The sequence below is a fragment of the Staurois parvus genome, unplaced genomic scaffold (genome assembly GCF_062004578.1).
Source record: "Staurois parvus isolate SC_StPar_1 unplaced genomic scaffold, SC_StPar_1.0 ptg001432l, whole genome shotgun sequence".
Classification (NCBI taxonomy): Eukaryota; Metazoa; Chordata; class Amphibia; order Anura; family Ranidae; genus Staurois; species Staurois parvus.
The window spans coordinates 6,434,258-6,458,757 of NW_028319228.1; the positions used below are offsets into that span (position 1 = coordinate 6,434,258).

The following is a 24,500-nucleotide window of genomic DNA, read 5'->3' on the forward strand; positions in this document are numbered from 1 at the left end:
AAAATTCCAAATTTTGGGTTGTCCCCAGAAAAATAACAGAGGGAAATTGTCCAATAGGAACACTAATTATGGTGACCTGGAAGTCCCCAAGAGATTCATTTAATTTGCAGGGATTTCTTTGCATTTCTCTTTTGCCTATGGGACAGGAAGAAAGGGAATCTGAGAGGGGTTATAGTCCTCTTACTCTATCCAAAAATGGGGGGAAAAAAAAAAAAAAAACACCAAAAGAAAAAAAAAAAAAAACACTATAGATTTTGTCTTTAGGATTTGTGACTTCTGCTGCCTATGACAGCGTGTGAACCTTTTAAGTGTAAAGTGCAACTTCCTATATGGCCGGTATTCATGCTGAATTGTAAAAATTTATGGAAACTAACTTTAAAAAGGGAACCAGTGCTAATTCCATGCACAGTAAAGCTACAGTTTCACTTAAGAGCAAACAAAACTAAAAAATAAAACCCAGTGTCAAGCTCTGTCACTCTTGCTGGAGCTTATATGTGACATTGCTGGTGTCTGGTGAACTGTAGCGCATCAAACAGATGCTGCATTCTGGGAGAAAGAAGTAAAAGGGAAGGCAAGTATATCCAGCTTGAGGGAGACATTGAAATGGACTGGTTACTTTGCCCTGGGAAAGCAAAAACACAAAACTTTAAAAAGACAAGACTTTTGCCTGAGACATTAAGATGCAGTCTGACAGACGGCCTAGAAGTCTGCAATCCTGAAATTTCAATTCTTTATTATCTTTGGTGAACCACACCAAAGATAATAAAAACACTTGATAACCCCAACTTCATTCAAACAATCTCAACTGTTAGGTTAAAAGATATAAGCCAAATATAGACTCCTGTTCTTCAAAAGGATTAGGAAAATCACTACCTAAAGTTAGCTACCAAATCACAAACCAACAATAGCCAGTTACAGATCAGTACATGACAGACCATGAAAATAAGCAGTCATTTTATATCAAATCAGCAGCCAAAGCCAGAAAAAAAAAACAAAAAAAAAAAAACACACAAAACAAAAAAACACAGGCAAACCAGGACAAAAATCAAGTCAAAATGCATTATTCTAAGTGTTATCCCCCAACAGACTGTCCAAACTCCACAGGATTTTAGTGGCATAATCTACCCTATTCCCAGTGATGGTGACAGGCCCCTTAAGCAAGCTTCATACACCCAAGCCACATTCTGCACATACACCTCCAGTAGTAGATGCCTTCAAAATGTTTGAGCTCATAATAATCTACCTTCTGTTATCTAGTTACAATGTGGAGGACATCATTCTGGATGGCTAGACACTAAAGCCTTCAAAAAAGGTGTTTAGAAAGGCAGGTAAGCACTACATTCTTCAATAAAGAACGCATACACTACAACCTTTTGTTTAAATTTGAACTACAGGATTCTTTCAATCTGTAGAGCAAGTTTAAAAATATATTCTGCAGTATTGGCACAGAACCAGCATGGCCTAATACTAGCTTTATCATTGTGAGAAACTTACGACAATGGAGCCGACGTTGACGTTCTTGTTTGTCGCTTGCACTTCAAGGCACGGAGCTTATCGCCCTGGGTAACACCATTGGCTTCTTCATCATCACTGTACTGTAAAAACAGAAACAAAAACATAAAAAAAAAGGTAGGAGTGAAAACAAGGAAACTTTACAGCAGTTTGGGTGCATAATCCAGTATACCTAACAATTCGAAGCATGCAGGAAAAGGCTTATCATGATACCTAAAAGTGTAATCAGTTATCAGCACCCCTCTAATTGATCCAGTGGTCTGGGAATTTGAAATCCCAGCTCTTCTCCCTTCTCCATACAGTGTTTGAGATTAGCCAGATAGATTCACTGTGACAGCGCTGGTCACTCAGAATCAATCTGGTCCATCCAGGAAGCACTGCACAGAGAAAATATGACAAATAGCATCAGCCAAATAGCTTGTGGGAGCCAAACTCCTGTAACCGTTTATACCAATGTGGTATGAACAACATTCAAAAGGACAGGGGTTCCAAAGTAGGAGTTGGAAAGTCTTTACATTTCCCAGTTAGGAAGAGAGACGAACATCTATTGTTTTTTCCACAAAATTTTCTGGAAAAAATACACCTAAATGCACAAACTTAAAACCCAATTTTTTGGTAAAATAGATGTTGCAATGAGTAAAATAGATACCGAGCAGCTCAAGATTTAAAATTTCACACATCCATGAAATGGTGCCAAACTATGGTACCTAAAAATCTCCATTAGCATTGCGGTAAAAAAAAAAAAGAAAAAAACCACACACACACACACACACACACACACACACACACACACACACACACACACACACACACACACACCTCCTCTTTACAGGTTACCAGTACCGAGTTAAATGTGAGTTCTTGTGCTAAAATTATGGCTCTCACTGAGACATTTGCTACAATACCTCACGTGTTGTGCAATCACGGTTTATATGTGCGCGGGACCTACGTGTGTGTTTGCATGTAGACACAAGGGGACGGGTGCTTTCAATTTTTAAATTCTTTTTATTTTAATTTAAAATTTTTGTATTTTACTTTCCATTCATCTTGTCATCAAAAGAGATGAACCCTTGTGATAGCTTGGAAAGCAACAGGTCCTCTTTACGGAAAGACCTGGGGTCTATTAGATCCTGATCCCTCCTCCGAGAAAAATAGCGATGTGTGTAACTTATTTTAGAGTGAGTGTAAAAAAATACAGCTACCACATGTAAGGACTAAAAGGTGCAATATATTAAAATTTTTGTTCTTGGATTTAGTTATCCTTTAACATCACCCACAGCATTGAACAGCGTCATTTGTGACTTGTTCTCTGCAAATTGTAGTTACAATGAGGATTCCGAAATGGCCTGATGTCACATGTTTACAGAAGATTACCAATTCAATGTCTTCTTTGCCAGAAGCTTTGCTCATATCATCCCGAAGAGAAATGTCATCTACTCCAGAAAGTATAAATGTCACTGACACTTTGTTTCCATTTTCCTGCTCTCTCTGTTTTTTGCGGTAAATGTCTCCTTCCATCCAAAGGCTCACTTGCTTGCTGTAAAATACATGGAAAAAAAAAAAAAAAAATACAGTCATGGTCATAAAAATGGAACGATTAGTGATCATTAACCAAATTAAACTACCCTTGGCAACTTTTTAAAATTGATATGATACAACAGCTGGGTTTACACTGATTTTTTTTTTTTTTTTTTTTTTCCAAAGGAGCAAAGAAACAGGTAGAGGATTCAGAAGGCCACTGAGTCCTTCCCATAATGGATGTGATGATGTGCACTGAATTTAGGCATAAAAAGGAAAGTTTTCAGCTCACTTGGGAAGCTTCAAGAGAAAACCAGTAAGCAGGGATAGCATGGCTAGAGAAAAATTGACTGCATCAAAGTAAATACTTTACAAGATAACTTACAAAGTCAAATCATATGCACTTTTACCTTCATTGGGGCTTTAAAACTTTGCTTTTACTGCTGTGCACAGAGCTTTAAACTGAGAAAGTACCCATTCATCAGCAATACTTACTCCACAAGATACTGCTGTTGCGGTCCAATCACAGAGCCAGGTCTACATATCCGAATCCAAGCAATGCATTCTGCTGCTGTCATTCTGTAATGCTTCATCATATAGCATGCAATCAGGGTACCTGTCCTACCTAGTCCAGCTGAGCAAGAAAGAGGGGAAAAAAAAAAAAGTTAACCAAAAAGATATCCTCGGAAAGTCATATCAGAAGCACCTGCAGTTCCTAACCTATAGGGTGACCAACCATGTTCAACACACCTATTTGGTGTACAACCTTATCTGGTTTTACAGAGTAAGACTTTCAAAGACTGTATCAGCAATATTGGATTTAAAGCAATCCTGGTACGTTGTGGACCTTACCCACAGCAAACATTTACAATTGAACATTAGACACCACTGGTTGGTGATCAATGGCAATGAATCATCATTTGTTGCAGATTCTCAATGGCCATCAAAACCTGGGGACACCTCAATCGATTCAATGGCTCTAGAAATCAGAACATGGCAGTGCACCTAGTTCTTCCAACAATACAGTGTGAGATGAAATGTGGAACAGAAGTAGCAAAGTAGGTGTTATCGGATATCTCTTTTTTCTGCTTTTCTAGTTAAAGGCTAAGTTGAGCTTTTGTGAAAAAAATAAATAAAATAATAATAATAATAATAATAATAATAATAATGCACATATTTCTGCAAGGAGAAAAAAACAACAAAAAAAAAAAATTAAAATGTATTATTTTTTCCTGCAGGTGCCTGGAAAGCATTGCACCTGTAATCTACTGATACCAGGCTCCTGAAGACGCTCAGTATAACTGTCTGCTCATACCTCCTGTACAGGCAGACTGTGTAGAGCAGGAAAATCAAAAGAACTATCACCAGCGCCCTTGCAATTAATTGAGAACTATAAGCCATCTGCCACAGTGGCAGATGGCACTTTTAGTCAATTCCTGCAGTGTTGTGAATGAATGATGCAGTGGTGTGGTAGAAACCTCGCACAGCCACACGATTTTTAAATTGTGACAGCGAGTGCAGGAAGAAGAACCAACACCCGCTATCACAGGGAAGGACAAAGAGGGGGGCTTGGGGGTGGGGACCACTGGAGTATGTCACACCCTACGTACAAGTGTAACATGCTCCCTAAGGTGACCTTATCCTTTAATAGTTTATGCGAGCAGTTTATTTGCATTTACAATAAAAAGGCAAAGTTCACCTTTTACTGAAATAATAAATGCAGGTTAAAAATGGTAACAGGAGCCTGCAAAGTATTGCACATATGACCAACAGATCACAGATGCAATTTCAGGCTCCTGCACAGTCACTCTCCAGCTTTCAGCTATTATTGGAATTGGTGCATGTTACACAAATATGGGTATCACTTGTCACATGGTGCAGAAGGTGAACTTACCCATTGATATAAATCAGTTAAAGTGTTTGTAAAGCCTTAAGGTTTTTCTTTATCTTAATGCATTCTATGTATTAAAAAGGTAAAAACCTGTTGTGCCTGGGATCCCCCCTAGCCCTCATTCTCCTCCCACCCATCCTTACCTGAACCCCATTGCAATCCAGTGCTGTGCATGAGAGCAGCAGTTTAATGGAACACTTGAAAGAATTCGCCAATTAAAATCCTAAACTATGGCCAGTTTGTATGGCAGCCCATAAAAGGGTAAAATATAGGAGCAGAACAACTACTTCCAAAAAGTACCAGAAACCAAGCCTAGGTATTCTCTATCCAAAATGACTCTGCAAGGAGTAGACCATGTAACTGCTACAGAAGAAAATGGATTCAGGAATTTATGGACATTCAATCCAAGTGGGTGGCCGTGTAGAAAAAACTACAGGAGAATCTGTACAAATTTCAAACAAAATGTACCAACCTTTGCAGTGTACAGCTATAGCACCTTCTGCGTTTTCACAGAGGTTTAAAAACTTCTTCAATATAGAGTCACAAGGAGTACTTCCATCAACAAAGAAAAGGTCATGATGCTCAAAGCTGGCATCTGTAAACCGCTTTGCTTCGTACATTTTTTTGTTTAGACGTATAACAGTAGAAATGTCATGTGCTCTGAAATATGGGAAGTATGCTTCTGGAGCATGATGAGGGTAACCTGGAAAAAAAAAAAAAAAAAAAATTTATGGATAAATTGTGATGTAGCTTTGCTGGGAAAGAAAAACAAATGTTACTTGAAAAAAGCATTCTAAAACAAAAGTTGCCTGCAAAAACACACCCAAGGCCCACCCAATACTGCAAAGGCTACATGCTTGCCAAGTCTAGGAGTAGAAGAATAAGCTGTAATACGCACCTTATTCCTCGTTCCAGCACTCACCCCTTTCCTCTAGTATTCCAGGCTGTGGGCAGGCCCTCGCTGTCCTCACATACAATAGAATGTGGGGCTATTTGTCATGCATTGTGCTAGACACATCAGTATGCTACTGCCAGATCAGCTGGAGCACCTTCAAGAAAAGACTTTGGGAAACAGGCTACACAGTGCCAAAGAAGCTTGCTGGAGCAAGAAATAAGCTAAGATTTGCAGGTTATTCTTCTACAGCTAGATTACCAGGTCAATGACAATCCACACTGCCCGCCCCCCAACTCCTGGGTTGTAGAACAGGTAATTAAGGGAGATAAAATCACCATGTATAAATATATGTGGTCCATATAGTGTACTTGGTGCAAAGGTATTCAATTTAAGGTTCACTTTCAAAAAGGACTAGGACTAGAGGAAAAAATAGGTTTAACTTCCACACACGAAAAGGCTTCTTCACAGTAAGAGCTGTGAAAATCTAAAAATAGGCTACCTTGGAAATCAGTTCTAGCCAGAAGTCCTAGATGAAAGCAACCGGATAATTTGCCACCTGCTGGAGAGGAGGGTATGGTGGCCTCTTCACACCTTAAAGTAGTTGTAAAGCAGGGCTTGACAAATCCCAAGCGCCGGGTCGCCTGGGCCCAACCCAGCCTACACTGCCCCAACCCACATCCTTGGCCACCCCCCCCCCCCTCCTACCCCAGAGGGGAGCCCAACCCAGTGTCCAGGGACCCACTGGAGTCCAGGCAAAGCCCCACAGTGTGCACCTCTCCTGGGCAAAGAATCACTCTGAACTCTTTTCACAGCCCCATGGAAGCTTGCCCCCCAGAAACTCCGCAGGACCAATACCCCCCGGAGAGTCCATGTCGCAGAGGACGGGGCCGCAGTGCCACTTGCCAGAGCTAGTCAATGCCGCCTCCAATGGCGGTGGTCACCAACACATGACTCCTCCATAACCACCAGAGGACCACAACGTGCAGACCGGAATGATCATAGCCACCAAGTCTCGCTACCTGCGGGATGGTGGACAGCCCCGCCTCCTGCACGGAACGCGTGTTGCATCAAGTCATTTTTTACAAGCAATTTTTCTTTTACTTTGGTTTGTTTTAAAACAACTCTGTTGCTTTAAACATTTCTGTTTTAAAGCAAAAATCACTGACTGGCAGGCCAGGAGATGCACACCATTTTTGGGCTGGTTGTTAACCTGAAACAAACCCTTTCCATGGTGTTTCTTTATTGGTGTAAAACACCAATCCTGTTTTTACATATAGCATTTTCTTCATTTTATTACATACCATTTTCCATTTTGCTCTTTTGATGGGGTCCACTAAAAGCTAGAAATTTCTCTGGGATTATCCAGTTGAAATCTCCATTTTCAGCCCTCTGAGAAAAAAAATAACATTATCAGCTTAAAACACAAGAGCGTCTCCTGCTTTTACAGTTTAATTTAATTACAGGAAGGCTGATGACCAGCCAGGGCACTTTCCATAGAAATTGTGGGAGTCTTACCTCATAATGCTGGTATTCGTCCAGATCGAAATTTCTAAAATCAAAGAACTGATACTGTAAAGCCTACAAAAAAAAAAAACAAAACAAAAAAAAAAAGGGAGTATATTAAAAACAACTAACATACGAAAAACAAAATTGTGCCACCAATGAGATTTTAGCCATTTTTAATCCATACAAAGAATTCACCCTAATGATCATTAATGTAAGGTGCACTTTCTCAATTGCTTTTAGAAGGGTTTTCCCTAGACTGGGAAATTTCAAGGGTCCCTCCTGGGTACAAAAGTTGAGAAAGGCTAATCTAGAGTGAAAAGTATTTTCTCTGCACAGACCAGGTGTAAAATATTAAACAGGGGGGGTGCGCATAAAAATAGCTGCTGCAAAAGTGACTGCAGAGCTCAATCTCAGTCTTCATGGGACTGAGATTGAGCTCTTTAGTCACTTTTGCAGCAGTTTTCTTATTTTGGGTCAGAATCCTGCGCAATGTCCTTTCGGTCAGTTGACTATGCTTATGTTTATCAGACGTTTTCCGGGAAATAGTATATGCTGTCAACATTTGATACTGTACCTTGTGACATGTCAAATTGGCAACTTCAGTCACAGAGGCACCAGCTAAGCGGGCACCAACAATTCTTCTTTGAAGCTCACTAAGCTCTAACACGACTCCATATCACTAGCAGTGCACACAGTGAATGAAGAAAGTAAAGCTTTCCACCTGCGCGGCTCTGCAGGAGCGCGATCTGCGCATGTGCGGGAGGACGTCATATGGCGTCCACCCGGAACGGTGATGACATTTGCCGGCCGCCGTTTGGCCATAGGGCGGGCGGCAAATGGTTAATTTAGCTTTTTTCTTTACAGATCTTTCACCAGTTTAATGACTATTCTTAAGGCCAACGCCACTTTTTGCACCATGTAACACCCATATTTAAGGTATTAAATGTAACATGATGCAAATGCCACTGCCAACCTCCTCCAATGACAGTATGCGGAGGTTCTTCTCACCTGCAGCCACTTTCACTTTTGAAATTTGTGTGGCTGTGCATGCTATGCCCAAAACAGACATGCCATGAATTCAGAGAGCAGTAAATAAATGAACTACAAGTCTACCACCATTGCAGATGGACTAGTTATCAATGAAAAACAAGTGTGGTGGTCACGGCACTCAGACCATTGACACTTCCTCCAGCTCAGTAACAGTCTGTACCCCAGTATGGGCAGGGAGCTGAAGAAAGTCTGCAGGAGCCTGGCATTGCACCCACGACCCACTGATCATGGATGCGATGCTTCAAAGCCTTATTTGCAAAAAAAGAAAAATAGCAGCATGATGCACACTATTTTTTACCTGCAAATACTGTATATTTGCATTTTTTTTTTTCTAAACAAAGATGGAGTTTGCAATTAAATATCAGGCAAGTGGCTAGATGCACAGCTGAATGCTTTCTGTAGGGCAGTAGCTGCCAGATAGTCAGGAAGCGATTCTGCCTCCTAATTAATGCCTTGGTTTTTTTTTTTTTTAATCCCAAAAGGGGGGTTTTTGTATTGAAATGTCACAACTCAAATCGCAAGGGCCGCCTGTCAAACTCTACAGAGTTAAAATTGCCATTGCCATGAAGCAAAGCATCTCAGCTGCGCCATGTATAATACACCACCTGGGTGCAATGTCAGGATTTAAGTGGGTAGTCAGGGGTGGCAGTAAAAAATGCAGATCAGCCGCTTGTTTTTACCACCCCTTTGCCACCTGTGTGAAATGATCCAATGATTTTTTTCTAGTTTTTATCTGCAGGATAATTACCAAAACATTTTGCCGACCTAACAGATCAAACTGATGCTAGATCGGACCGGTTGTGAAAAGTTTCTGAATATATAGACACCTCTAAAAAAGGGCTTTACAGTCACACAATCAAAGCAAGAGCTAATTAACTGTAAGCCATGTAATGTTAAATAAACCAAGCCTGTACCCAACAGATCAGCAAGCGCTATCCATAACTGTCTATAGGTTCATTAGACTTTACTTGTGTATTTTTTACTGTTCTTTTCTCCCATCCTTCCTGTAGCTCTTTTCAACATAAGGCATGGGATTTCTTTGACACCTCACCTTGTGCACAGCATGGAAACAGTCAAGAAGAGTTAGATGAAAACTACAGGTACCAAACGAGGCATCCCTGCAACAAAAAGCAATCATGTTAGGTCTTCAATAACAGACTACTGCTATGCAGCAAATAGTTTTACCCTGCCCATCTGGTTTTACAAAAAAAAATAAAAATTATAGTAAAAACGATTGAACATTGCAAAGCATAAATTAAAAAGACAGTATTGATTTAAGAAACAATAGTGCCATGAAATGTCAGTACATAAAAAGCACACTGCTAACTCTGCAGTAGGTAACCTGTGCAGGAAAAAAAAAAAAAAAAAAAAAAAAAAAAAGGAAGAAGAAAACAAAAAACACAAAAACACCAACCAACAGTATTCATCGAATTTCAATTCAAATATAAAAACTTTTTTTTTTTCTTTTACCATGCTTGTGAAGGTTATTTTTTTTCCCTAAAATACTAAACATGCAGATGAGCACAGAGCTGGATCGAGACAGGACTTTAATAAAGGTAAATCTTTATGGCAGTGTGTATCTGATACAACTGGGGGGGACACTTTTTACCTTAATGCAAGGAATGTTTTTTTTTTTTTGTTTGTTATTTTTAAACACCTCCAGCCTGTAGAGCCACTTTAAGTATTGGATGGAGTGGAGAAAAGCCAGGACCACAAACCCCTGCAGTTAGATGGGGCACCACTTACACAGGGCTTTTGTGAATATGAGTTTTAGAATTGTGCATTTCAAAATATTTCTGATACGCATTTTTCAGCAAGAGCATTTGCCAAATGGATGAACAGTACCGGATGTGAAACACACAAAAACCCTAGGACATGAATAGATTTTGTGCAACCACCTTATAAAAAAGTTACATAAAAAGGAATAATAAAAACTATATATAGATGACTCAATAGTATACGCAATTAGACAGCAACGAGATACTGATGGCTGGATTTGGGAAACCATGGACTGTTCATAGGCATGGGACTACTGTCTTATGCACACGGCTGTTAACACTAACTTCCATTCACTCCAGCACAGTGCTGTCCCGAACCTTCCTGCCAACAGCGGTCATCTTCAGCCAGGCAGCTTCCAGGTACTGATCTCTGGCCACTTTAAATTGTCAGGGCCGAGATGACATCAGTTAACCTAGCTGGGCCTAAACTGTGCACTAAGCTACGCATGTACAGTGGAAGAAACTTTAAGGCCCCTTTCACATTGGCGGACTCAGTCAATGAATCAGCCCACTTAGCTAGGGATCTGCCTACTGATCCCCACTGAGCAGGCGGATGACAGGTCTGTGCCCGCTTCACTTATGAGGAGCAGACACAGACTCCTTTCCTCTATGGGTGGCCGAATGTAAACAGACCGCCTGTCTGTTTACATCCGAGTGTTGAATTGGGAACAAACCCCCATCCGTCTGTTTACACCCACCTGCATTTGATCCGACCCTCTAAAAAAAACAAAAACAAAAAAAAAAAAAAAAAAAAAATGTCCGTTAACATCCACTGCTCCATAGAGGGCAATAGATGGTCAGATTAGGTCTGCCTGAAAAACAGACAGGGAAATCTGACCAGGTTGCCCGTTGGAAAGGGGCTTTATGTAGAAGAGACGCAATCTGTTTCTGCCACATTAACAATACTGCCTGTTCCCCTTTTTTTTTTTTTTTTTACTTAAAGCTCAACTTTAAGCCTTTTCAGCGTAAAAAACCTGGCATAGCGAGACATAGATGCAGCATACTAGCTACTGCAAGCAGCCTGCCAACACCTGAGACAGGCTGAAATACACAGCAAATGGTTGTACTCTGTTCTGAGAAGTACTCCTGTCCAGGTACATGTGCCCCAAATGAAGGAATTCAGTGTTTGGGGATTATGTCCCTGAACAGTATGGCACTACATACATAATAAGTACTGCGTTTAGAGTAAAGTCTCCATGTCTTTCAGCCTGTGATAGATGTGGACAGGCTTCTGGCAGCAGGCTCATGAAAAAGGGAACAGAGTAGCAGGGCATAGAAATTAAAAGACTTGTAACAATTTATAAACAATAGTATCACCAACAGGAAGGTAGACTATTAGATTCATCATGCAGTGAGAGAAGTCAACATGGCAAGACAGAACAAAAAGGACTGATTTGATCAGTATGCCCAGGAGGTCAAGGCTTGAAAAGGGGATGAAGCCCTCAAACCATGTTGCTGGCCACCCTTTCTCATGCCTTGGGCTGAGTTGTACTGTATGGACACACAGAGAGCGGCCGCAGATACCGCCATTACTTGGGAGGTCCTGTGCTTAGTTCTGGGCCTACTGATAACATTGATCCTTTTGTTCTTCTATTTTGCCATGTTGACATCTCCCTGCACAATGAACCCAAGCCCCAGTTCACACCAGTGCAAACTGTCATGCGATTGGACAAATCAAATCCTATTGTCCGCAATGGAACTGTTCAAATCTTATTCCCTTGCTGACTCATGGATGTCTCAAACTATAAAGTGAAGTGAGCTGTTGTACTGAGCACTAGATAAAATCTTATTGTCGGCAGCAGGTTGTATACTGCGCCTGTGTCTTCCGGGTGCCCAACACCGATGGGATTTTATGCTGTACAAACCAAACTGCCTTTGTGAATTAGGCCTAGGTGTTTGCAGAACACCTGGTAAGAAGACACAAAAAAGTACTGCAAGGTGAGGTTCTGTACAAAATCAATGTCACGACAAGAAAGCCCTGGTTGGGTTGGTTGTATTCCTATATCCATGTCCACATTAAAATTGTTACATTTCACTGAAAGTATCCTTAAAGCACAGAGGGCAGAGTCCATGAAGGTTTTCAATTCTCCAATTCATGGGATAATTAGCAATAACATATTTGACTTTTAAAAGATATATTTTACCTAAATGGAAGATAAGTAACATTTCCCAACTGTAAAATTCTGTACATTTCCTCAGGGAGCTTCTTCAAGTATATTATCTGGAGAATTAGAAAAAAAAAAAAAATTAATAATCACAAAAGCTGCCCAAAAGCTTACTACAGCTTATCACCATTTTAGTGTCCAACCCCGGGAAACTTTAAAGGATAAGTTCACTGTTGAAAATAAATAAATAAATAAATGCACATAAAAAAAAAAAAAATAATAATAATAATAATGGGTATTTTCTATTTCTTTTTCTCTCAGAAGCCAGGAAAGCATTCAACCCATGGATGGCAAATTGCTGGCTCCTGCATACTGTCAGTGTAGCAGTCTGTCCATACTGCGAATATGGGCAGGAAGTTACTCAGTCCAGGAAGAATCAATGAAATACAAGGGTTCTCACCAGCATCCTCACAGAAAAGGGGGGGGGGGGGGAGTGAGACCTGCAGGAGCGGGAACATGTTACACCCGAAACAAGGTGAACTTATCCTTTACAATTTTCCCTTGCAATGTGGCTGCATCGGCACTGCAAGGGAGAATTGTTCATTTAGTTTAGGGCACATAGAAAAGCATAAAAATGGCTAACTAGACCTGCTCTGTGCAGCCTTACCAATTTTTCCAAAACCACTTGGCATGGGCGAACAGGTTAAAGAGCCTTTTCTGAGCGTTCCTATCAAATATTTAAACGGAGTATGAATCTGAGATTTCCAAGCCCGTCATTCAACCACATGCATTACACAGGACACACTACTTGGGAATGGGCATACTTTATTTCAGTACCTTATTGATATCACAATAAATGAACAGAGCAGATAACCCATTAAATAGCCAATACATTCTAAAAGCACTTTAAAATTAGTTCCAAAGCCCAAGCAGCAAAAAAGTTAATTCTAAAAGCGAACTTCTATAAAATCTAACTCACTGTCTGCCCTGTTCAGGGTGGAACAATGCCAGCTATGAGATGCTCAGCTTTAAAGTTCTGCACTCCTATTTGAATTTCTGTGCATGCACAGAGCCAAGGATAGAGAAAATGGTAGTAGCCATTTTAAATCATTCCATATATCAGGCAGATTATATAAAATGTACAGTTTGGAGGTACAGACCACCAAATCTGATGGACACTGGGATGGTCTTCAGCAGGCCAGGTTGTGAAGAGTCTGGGAGCAGGGAGCTCTCTAATCAAATCTTATAACATATCTAAACTCAAACAAAAATGTAATGTAGTTTACCAACCCTTAGAGGTTGTCGCTGCATTAGTTTTCTGTTTTTATTTTTTTTTTTCCTTTATCTTCATTTGCAGGTCTGTCCAAAACACATCCTATGTTAGAGGATCTCTTTTATCTATAGAGGCGCAATGGAGACACCTTTGGACAGCAGCACTACCCGGAGATGGTATTGTTATGAAGGACTAGTAGATTTAGATCGTCTTTACATATGTGACTTAAAAATTAAAGCATAATTCCAGCTAACACTTAAGCAGTTATTGTAACAATTTTATTTCCTTTGCAGATAAAGTTTGAACATAAAAAGTTGACCATTGTAAGCACTCCTGCCAGTGTTAAATACTTCATCTTACTTCTCTACCTTCTACTTTTCCTGCAGAGTGTGGTGAGTTATAAAAGGAAGTTAAAAAACAACAGCAGGATCAATAGGTAAGTTACGGGGGGGAGGAGCTCCACAAACAAAAGACTGTTTCTTTAACGCTAGTGACAAGCTGTTTTATATACAGTATGTAATTTATTTTATTTTGCCTTAGTGGCACTTTAATGCGTACTCTTAAATTTTTTAAATATACTGCTTCAATTCAACTGTATAATTTATATATAATGCAATTTTTGTGTTATTAATAAAGGATGTTCAACCGTCTGCTGATTTCATAAGGTTTACCAGAGCAGGATCATCCACAAGGCAACCTTAGGAGGTGCCAAGAGCCCGATGGATGTCCAGGGGGCCCAGCTACAATCTTGATGCTCCTGGAATAAACTAGGGAGATTGCACAATTGGTCAAAGCTGTGCACTTGCCTATCACTTCAGGCAGTTGGCATCTCATAGGGATGGCCATGTCAATAGAAAATTCAAAACAGGGACCTTCCCTACATCTTTGGCAATGCTTATAGTCAAACAAAATATATGGCACCCAAAGCTGCTACCTTGTCCAATGCCCCATTCTGACAAACTGTCTTCAAGGTTTACACTGCCAGACATCCAATCAACCCTTTTTGTGTACTGTTAATATTAATGCCATGCAAGCATGTTCTAGCTACCAATTGGAAAAAAAACAAAAACCTGCCTGGTTGCTACAGTTTAAAACCTTTAACTTTCAGCAAAGTTATCTTATAAGCTTTGAATCCCTACTGCAGTCATCATGGTGTGGTAAATCAAAGGACTTACAGCATAACTTCCTATTAAAAAGGCAGCGTTGGCTTGTTTTTTCTGATCGTTGTTGGTGTAATGAACAATCTTCTTCTTTGTCAAAGAAAAGGACTAAAAAACAAAAATATAATTTAGGAGAATGACAACAGCTTTGCCAGCAGATCATGAAATGCAAACTCTAGTAAAAAAGTAAAAAAGGAAGGAGGTAAAGGCATGCTATTCTATCTTTTTTGCCCCAGAAGTCTTTCCTTCCCTATCCACAATTTATTCCAACTATTTCCCCCTTAACAAAAAAGAGTGCTTCTCTATGATATTAGATATCCAGGTATTTCCCCATAACACAGTAAAGCTGGCCATAGATAGGTCATTATATTTTTCGTTCAACCAGAGGACTGAAAAAAAAAAACAAAAAAAAAAAAAAAAAAAACACTGACCCATTTCTCCCATTCACATATTCAAGATGGTTGGGGAATACTCCCTGCCATGTCATTGTAGTCTGAAGTTGGAAAGCTTCCCTTCCTTCAAAAATACACAGATCAGTGCAGCAGACCATAGCAGGGGGCTGATGGGAGGGAAGTTTTCCAGGACAGTTGTATATAAGTCAGTCGACAGACTGACATCTGTGCAACCACTGTGTCAACACACTGATAGAAATTTGGCCAGTCCCTGCTGAACTGTCCAAATTTTGATCCATCTTTGGACAACTTAAAGCACCTTCTTGGGATCAGCTGCAGCAAGAGGAATGTAGACATTAAGTTGACAAACCCTCTCTACCTCTGCAGTCCTTATCTCAGAAAAGTGCTTTGAGTTGAGACAAGCTGCACATTTGACGGATCCATCTACTTCCAAGGGGAGATCGGACTTCATAACTAGACTTAGGAAGCTACATGGGACAAAGTACTACATGTACTTTGTTATGGTGGTGGCACAACCATGTAAAAAAATTGTAATATATGTTCTTGAATGCTATGGACCAAAATGAAGCAGTGTGCATGGGCCCACAGTGTACAGTACAACACTAATGTGTTCAGATTATGAATTATGGATCTGTATGCAGCAAACTATGCTTGTGTGCATGAGCCCAAACACTGCTAATGATTCTGTCTTAGATAGAATTGTGGCTAAAACCTGATAGCAAGTATTAGACGTAGTAATCAATATGCCTTCAGTAACATTAACAATCTATATGAACATTTTACAGGTAGTAGTATTACCCAGTGATAAGTTGACAGCAACTGTAATCACAAAAAAACAAAACAAAAAGCAAAAAACCCCCCAAAAAAACCAAAAAAAACACAAACAAGAGTCAGATGGAAATGTAAAGTATCCAATACTAAATATTTTAAATTCCTACACTGCTTACCATCCCACATGGCTCAATATGTGGGATGGTAAAGAGAAAAAAAAAAAAGAGTCAGCAATGGCTCAAAGACTCGAAGACTCCACCAGAACAGTGCTGACTATTGTTCTATTACTATTTTTTGTTCTACCAAGCTTGCAACAAAACCCACCTTCATTTTCTTGTTTAGCTTACAGCAGTATTTATACAGCATGGCCAAGTTAAGTGGTCCAAAGTCCGCATAGAAGCTAGAGAAAAAAAAAGAAAAGAAAAAAAAAACATTAAATAGTTATAGCATGAACAGTGGTTATAAAATAGTTTACCACACTGGATCACAAAAAGCAGATTAGTAGGCCTGTTTTTTCCTAAATCAACATTTTATATGACCACTATAAATCTTTTTTTTTTTTTTTTTTTTAGGTTTTGGATTGAATGGAGATGGATTAGAACACCTGTCAGTTTTTTTTGCAGTCTGCATCTTCATTAAAGAGATCCACGAGCTATAATATGTCCCGTTTACGATTGTCATTGAAAGTGACAGTAAAAAGAAAAATCTTATTATATTTTGGGTTGTCCTCAAAACAAATAGAGGGAAATCATCCAATAGGGACGCTATTTTTGGTGAATTCCCTTACTTTGCAGGGATTTCCTCTCACTTCCCATTTGGGACTGGAAGTGAAGGGAAATCTCCTCAAATGGGGCACAGATGGCGAAAAAAGAAAACAAAAAAAAAAACCACACAACTGACTGGGAGTTATAACCCTCTATCCAAGATTTAAAAAAAAAAAAAAAAAAAAAAAAAAAGAAGTTTTGCCTCTAGTTCTGCCTCAATGCTGCCCTCTAACATGCAGTAACTTGAAGCAGAACTACCAGAACTACATCTGCATCTCAGCAGCACAAACCAAAAAACGCCCCTCTAGCATTTCTGGAAAGCCATCTTAAGGGCAGATGAATTTACTTCTTGGAATCTGGAGGCCATCTGCCCTTAGATCAGGCAGGAGGGTGTGCTTAGCTGAAAGCCCCTCCTGTACTCCCCAAAAATCCCTGGGATGTAGAACATCATTTGCCTAGGTCTGGAAACCAGGAAGTAGCTGAAGAAATGGAGAAAAAAAAAAAAAGTTTAAAAAAACACACAAAGTAAATGTAATCTACTTTCCTATCTGTTTACTATAAATAGCAGCATAAGGATTAAAAATAGTCAATGTTGATTAAGAGAGTGAAGTGCCACTTTAAAGCGGGCCTACAGTAATGTTACAAGTCTGTATGATTTCCTGGCATGTCATTATATAGCAACAGTATAGTTTTTCAAAAAGATTTGTGTTATTACTCCTTTTGTGGCTTTTTAAAAGCTTTAAGTAGAACGATCTAGGCAAAATGTTTTCTTCATTGGGGATATTTACCTTTACTTCCTTGTCCTATAGCCAAAACAGGAAGAGAAAAAATTTCAGCAAATTAGGGGGAACTCCTTAGGGACCCCCAGGTCACCAGAGCTAGTGTCCCCAAAATTACCCCTCTATTACTTTTCTTGGGACAACCCAAAATTTGGTACCTTTCACTTTTAATGATAGTGGTAAACAAGGCAATGAGGATGAATCTTCCTAATGGCGGCACCGACAGCAATAAAAATCTAATAGGTGTTCTAATCCCTCTCCACTCTGTCCAAAAACAAAACCAAAAAGTTTTGCCTTTAGTTATACTTTAAGTGCCCAGACCAAGTTTAGGAGGGTCAGCGTGCATCAGTTAACTTGACAAGAACTATGAATAATTTGTCTGACATCAGAACTGAGAACTAAGCGTACATGCACAAAGTTATGCATGCAAAGTATTTTCTGCTGCAAGGTTAATGAAGGTTTTAAAAAGTCATAAGTGTATAGTTGGCAGTCATAACCAGGATAAAAAATGCCCCCAGTGAAATATTTTACTTATCCTCTTTTACCAATGTCAACTGAAAAAAACAAAACCAAAAAAAAAAAAAAAAAACTGCATTTCCCATCAACTTCTGTCTCATGATGGTGGTCACCAACAAATTTAGAGTGTGTTTCTTCCCAGTGGGGACACAAATCACAAGAAGAACATTGACAGTGGTTGTAATCCTTCCCTATTCTTACTCCAGCAAAAAAAAAAAAAAAAAGTTTTGGCTATACATACACTTTAAAAAAGGACATCCCTTAAGCCCCATCTAGTAACCATGGCTAGGCTAAAATAGGCCATTAGTCTGCTACAGGCTGGAGGAAACAGTTCCTTAATTCTCTCTCCCCAAGTGATCAGGAAAAAAAAAAAAAAAAATTCATAGTGTTTGGGGAAGAGGATAAGACACTTTACTGAAGGTCTGCTTTAATGAATAATTTAAAAAATACTTCCTGCTGCATCTTTGGTGCAAACTCCAGAAAAAAGTGCATACGTCACATGTGTAAAACACGTTTGAAAATGCACAGAGCATGAATAAGAGTCCTTAATGCGCAACAACAGAAACACACATCTCTCTTCCTTTGACATGACTATGTGTCAAGTAGAAATCACCTCAGATTAAAGCATTTGTAAAACTAACATGACAGCGTAATCAGTAATCCAGATGTAATACTTCGTTCATCAGAGCTGCCAATGTAATGCACTCAGTCAATGGCAAATAAGGAACAGTGAAAATTAAGAACGCAAGTCTGTAGCCAACACAATAGTCTAAAAGCAAACACATAAAACAAACACCAGTAGTCAATGCTACATGGAACGTGCTGGGCACAGCTTATTAAACAGTATGCAGTATAATGTTACAAGCATACCTTATCCTTTACAATGATGGTGTCACTGGACTTACTAAAGGCAAATCTGTTCACTTTGCTGGGGAAGTTGCACTTTACAAGTAATTTGTCCCAGAGCATAGTGAATGAGGTGAATTGTCCCTTTAGTAAACTCACCCCTTTGTGCCATACAGAAATGACAAGAGTGCAATGTTATGGTAAGATACTCAGATCAGATGTGAGAGTGCTTCCTCCATATAACCATGGTGTGTGGCCTGCTCTCTCCTATACCTTACAAGCTGTCAATGTGGGCTCTAAAGCTTGGGATGTGCCAGACCCCTCATCAACTTCATTTGTATACCAGAGTGCTCTGAGCATCATGATGTTGGGAGAGGTTAAGGCTTCTTGCACACTTGACGTTTTTTACAGCGGCTGTTTTTAGCTTTTGGCGGTTTTTTTTCTACAGCAAAGCAATCTCCCCAGCATGTTATCCTATTTGTCCATGCTCACATTTTATCAGTGTTGAGCATTTTTACAGCTAAAAAAATCTGCGTTTTTTTTAGCTGTAAAAATGCTCTAACACTGATAAAAGCTTTAAAATAGTAAAAACATGGCTATCCGGCGTTTAAGAGTTTGAGCCTGAAGTATTTGTGGGAGTATAAATTTTGATAAAAGGCGCAAGCACTTTTATCAAAAGTCTGAAAAACACAAAAAAAGCCAAATGCAAAAAACACAAAAAAAAAAAAAAAAAAAATATATATATAAAAAAAACCAACCCGCAACAAAAAAGTTCTTGAATGCAGCATTCTACAACTGACGCTACTGGCATTTTTATAATGTCCAGTGTACATGAGGCCTTAGGCTCTGTTCACACCTAAGCAAGTGTGACAGTGCATGCACATTTATGTGCATTGCTTTCAGGGCCACCTACTTCAATGGGCTGCCCTATGTGCAAAAATCGCACAAAAGAAGTGCACTTACTTTTCATACAGAAGTTCATCGTCGGTGGAGAAGTAATGTGTGCTTGGTGAGGTCTTTGGTTTACAGCACAGGATGGAAAAATACAGCCGATCTGTGGGGAAACAAAATCATACTGTCTTAGAAAACAATTCCTTAACAAGCATCTGTCTCTAAAGCTGGCCATGCATTATTCAGGGTTCTTTTTGCTAGCCAGTCAAAAGGAAACACAAAAAACAAAGCCGATTCCCCCATCCACAAAGTAAAAGGCGAATAAGAAAATCTTTCCCGCTGTATCTCTGTATTGTGACAGCAGGACTCTCCCACCGTTAGAGCACATTAGGCGGCACTGCAGTCCATTGGCTGTATTCACTGATGGAAGGTATATTTTCCAATAAGCCCATTGAAAAGTCAATTGACAGATCAACGTCTCATGAAGTTGCACCCATCCAAAGTAACATCAAAATCAGTGCTTTCCTATTGGCAAACATCACACACACTTGCATTATAAAAAAAAAAAAAAAAAAAAAAAAATATATCCCTGAACCATTCCAAAAATGCAGTGGCTGAAAAATGCATAGATGAGAACATGTCCCATAGGAAGATGTACAGCTAGCCATACACGTTTTTTTTCCATTCAGCTCGCAAACACACACACACACACACACACACACACACACACACACACACCTATGCTGAGCTAATGGATGATAATCCCTTGTTGTGCTTTTGTCAGTCCCTCTGGCTTTCAAAATACCAGAACAGTGGCTCCATGTAACTGGGTGCAGCCACTGTTCAGCTGACAATTTGCAATTGAAGGACATCAGGTAGGAGGTGGCCAACACGGCTACCCACTAAGCAAAATTTTGACTGCTTCATCAGAAGCCATCACAGGCCAAAATGTGTCTAGTGTATGATCAGCTTATGCCTGGTCAATGTATGGAGCAAAAAAGAAAAAAAGAGAGATAGATATAAATAAAAAAGTATGCCTGTAGCTCTACTGCAAAAATAAAATGTTTAACAGATACCGAATGGTATTGGTTTTTTTGTACTGGTACCCCAAGTTCCTTAATAGTCATTTAATCCTGTTTTATACTGATTTTTTGTTTTGTTTTTCCTTTGTGGTTAGATCGTGTTTCATAAAAAAATGGTTCTACCACCATTTTATTCTCTATGGTGTCTGCTTTCAGAAACAATGTAAGGTTTTGGGGGTTTTATGTAATCTTCAGGGCAAAAATTTTTTTTTTTGTAAAACGTGTGCAAAAAGCACAAATGTGGCTCATGCAGAAAAAAGGGTTAATAAGAGTTTGTAACCACATAATCTGACACTATAGATAGGACATCAAATGTCCTACCATATTAAAAAAAAAAAACAAAAAAAAAAACAAAAAAAAAAAAAAAACACCCCACAGGAAGAAGACAGACAAGTATAATATTAACCTCGAGCATTGCATAACAAAGGCATTGGTATTTCCCAATCACTGCACACCAACGATTATACTTCAGCAAAACAGAACATAGAAGTGCAGTACATGGCAGGACTATAAATAGTATCAAGCAGACACACCTATGTACACGCCTAAATTCCAGGAACAATACGGCATGGACAAGGAGCGAGAGCACCCAACAGTAATAAGCCACGCTAAATGTACTGCAGTTGTAATTTAAATAATTCATTTTAGAATAGGGCAGCACAATGGCTAAATGGTTAGCACTTCCACGTGGCAGCACTAGGGTTATTGGTTCGAATCCCAACCACGGCACCACCTGCCTGGAGTTTGCGTGGGTTTCCGCCAGATACTGCTGTTTCTTCCCACAATCCTAAGACATGTTGTTAGGATAATTGGATCCTGTCTAAATAGGACCTAGTATGTGTATGTATGAATGTAGGTTAGGGACCTTAGATTGTACACACCTTGAGGGTTAGGGACTGATGTGAATGCACAAAAAAATTATATATATATATATAGTGACAGTGCTATACAAGTACCTAAAATAAACAATCCAGTATACTGCTAAACATGTTTGTTATCAAGTAACAAAGTTTGTACAGGTCACAAGCCTCCCACCTGCATGTATTGTACATTTTCTCACTGAACAGTTAAGTTATACAAAGTAACTTTTTTATTACAAGCCCTAGGAACCACAAACCATGCAATAGTGTAGCGGCCCAAAGAAAGACTGAAGATCCTCTGGACGATTGGCAAACCCCACAACAGTAAATCAGTTCTCATTCATAAAACGGTTTGCCATTCATCTATGCTGCAATTTCCAATGCAAGAAAAAAAAAAATGCCATTCAGCTCTAATGAAATGAAATGAAAGTGGCTGTAAAAGGCAAAAGATAGAGATAGATATTTTTTTTTATCTCCATGCATTCTATGCCCACTCTCAAACCAGTGATGTGCATGAGAGCCTCAGCTGTCTCAAGACTCATTGGCTGAGACAGCAGCGGGAGCCATTGGCTCCCACTGCTGTCAATTCCAGCAATGAACGAATGAGGAGAGTGGGAGGCAGGACCAAGCCATGACTGTTTTTACGGACGCATAGAGCTGGGCTCGAGCGAGCATGCACTAGTGCCCCCATAGCAAGCGGTTTGCTATTTGGGGCACTGATCAAGGGCGAGGAGCCAAGAGTGCTGGAGGGGACAAGAAGAATTGGGGCTGCTCTGTGCAAAACCACAGCACGGAGCAGGCAAGTATGATAGGTTTCTTTTTTTAAAGCCAAACCTTTAATGCCACTTGAATTATATTTAAAAAAAGGGAATGCATCCAATTTGATGAGAAAGGTGGTTAAAAAAAGGAAACTGGGCATGGGAGAAACGCAATGGATGCTACTGCCAGCTGAAAATGACTGCAATGCTGACCGCTTCTGTACATAAAAAAGGCACTGACCTGTAAGTATGAGGACAGGACTTCTGAATGCACATTTTGGGTCAGTGACTCAGATACTACATAAAACCAAAGTGTCAGCAGTACAGCCAGTTCCCTAGCATTTTCACAAACAGGTCCAAAATGGCATTACCTATGCAACAGGTTTAAAAAGAACATGAATTTCCAAGAAAGCTGTTAAATATGTGCTCAAAATATATGATACTTTCACCTACCAGAGGATTTGTCATTTTAACCAATTCTATGACACATGCAGCAGCACTGCTAGTCAAGACTTTATCTTTACCAGTTCTTTCACCAATGCAACCACTTCCCAGGATAAGTCCCTGCTCACTGGACATAGGTGATTATGCCGACTCACTGTTCAATCGGAAGCAGAGAAAGATCACGTAGCGAAGAACAAACCAAGGCTGCCTCCATAGATATGATGGAGAAATTAGTGTAGATATGAAAAGGACAGAAGTGTAATTGTAAAGAAAAAAAAAAATAACCACTATATGAAAATAAAAAGGGGAAAGGCCTAAAAAAAATAAATAAATCTAATGCAGCCACAACAACATGTAAGGGCAATAAATTATATTTTTGTTTTTAGGTTTAATCAGGGCCTATTCGTGCCCTGTGTCCCATATGCAGTATGGAAAATGTGCGTAATTCACAAGCTTGGCTGTGCATCGTTACCAATGTTTCAACAAGTGAAATAGTAAACATATGTATTTCCACTGTGTATTTAACGATTTGCCTAGACTTTTGCTTTACTGTGCGTCTCTGAAAACAATTGTTTACTTAACCCCTTCGCTTTGAAATTCAGCCGCTTCAATCCATTGGAGACATGCGAGTAGCAGTGTGCAGTAATAGAGAGCAAACAGTGAAACTTATTACTCAAACTACAGTTCTCAGTTCCATTAAAGGAACTCCATGATCCCACTAAGAGTTATATTAAATTATGGTTTTATGTCTATTAACCACTTGCCTACCAGGCACTTATACCCCCTTCTTTACCAGGCCAATTTTCAGCTTTCAGCGCTGCCGCACTTTGACAATTGCGCTGTCATGCAAGATTGTACCCATATGAAATTTTGATAATTTTTTTCTCACAAATAGAGCTTTCTTTTGGTGGTATTTAATCGCCACTGGGCGCTTTACTTTTTGCGCTATAAACAAAAACAGTGCAATAAATTTGAAAAAAAAAAAAAATTCTTTGTTTCTATTATAAAATCTTTCAAAACAGGTAATTTTTCTCCTTCACTGATGTGCGTTGATGAGGCAGCACTGATGTGCGTTGATAGGCAGCACTGATGAGGTGTCACGGATAGGCGGCAGTGATAGGTGGCACTGATGATGGGTACTGATAAGACAGCACTGACTGGCACAACCGCTGGGCACTGACTGGTAGCACTGCATTGATGGGCACAGGTGGGTGGCACAGGTGGGCGCACTGCTGGGCACAGGTGGGTGCAATGCTGGGTGGCACTGCTGGGCACCAATCTGGGCACTGATGATCGGTGCCTATCCCTGCTCTGACAACTGCCGGTTCTCGGCAGTACTTTCCTCACGATCTGACAGCGTGAGGAAAGTGCAGCCGAGAACCGGCAACTGCATTTCCAGGTGATCAGCAGGTCATTGGACACGGCTGACCGCGTGGTAAAAGGCCGCTGTGATTGGCCTTTTACCACATCACGTGATCAGCTCCCACAAAATCTTCAGGTACAAAAACGCTGGATAGCCGCGTTTTTTAGCTTTTATCAGCATTTTTACAGTTCTGTTTTTTTTCCAGCCAGAAAAACGCTCCTATCAAAAAATGCCAATTAAAGCCCATGTGTGCATAAACACATAGGATAACATGCTGGGGAGTTTACTGGCTGTAGAAAAAAAAAAAAAAATACCAGAAGCCAAA

The 24,500-nt window shown here is 39.8% G+C and overlaps 1 protein-coding gene across 1 annotated transcript in view; it reads right to left on the minus strand.

Annotated features, from left to right (window-relative positions):
- CDC14B (cell division cycle 14B) overlaps positions 1-24,500 on the minus strand; it is a 149,812-nt gene that overhangs the window by 12,485 nt on the left and 112,827 nt on the right. The window contains 11 exon segments of the mRNA XM_089662147.1: positions 1,495-1,595; positions 2,887-3,049; positions 3,526-3,664; positions 5,394-5,624; positions 7,118-7,205; positions 7,332-7,394; positions 9,424-9,490; positions 12,295-12,371; positions 14,704-14,796; positions 16,197-16,272; positions 19,741-19,831. Of these exon segments, the coding sequence (XP_089518273.1) occupies positions 1,495-1,595; positions 2,887-3,049; positions 3,526-3,664; positions 5,394-5,624; positions 7,118-7,205; positions 7,332-7,394; positions 9,424-9,490; positions 12,295-12,371; positions 14,704-14,796; positions 16,197-16,272; positions 19,741-19,831 (1,189 nt within the window).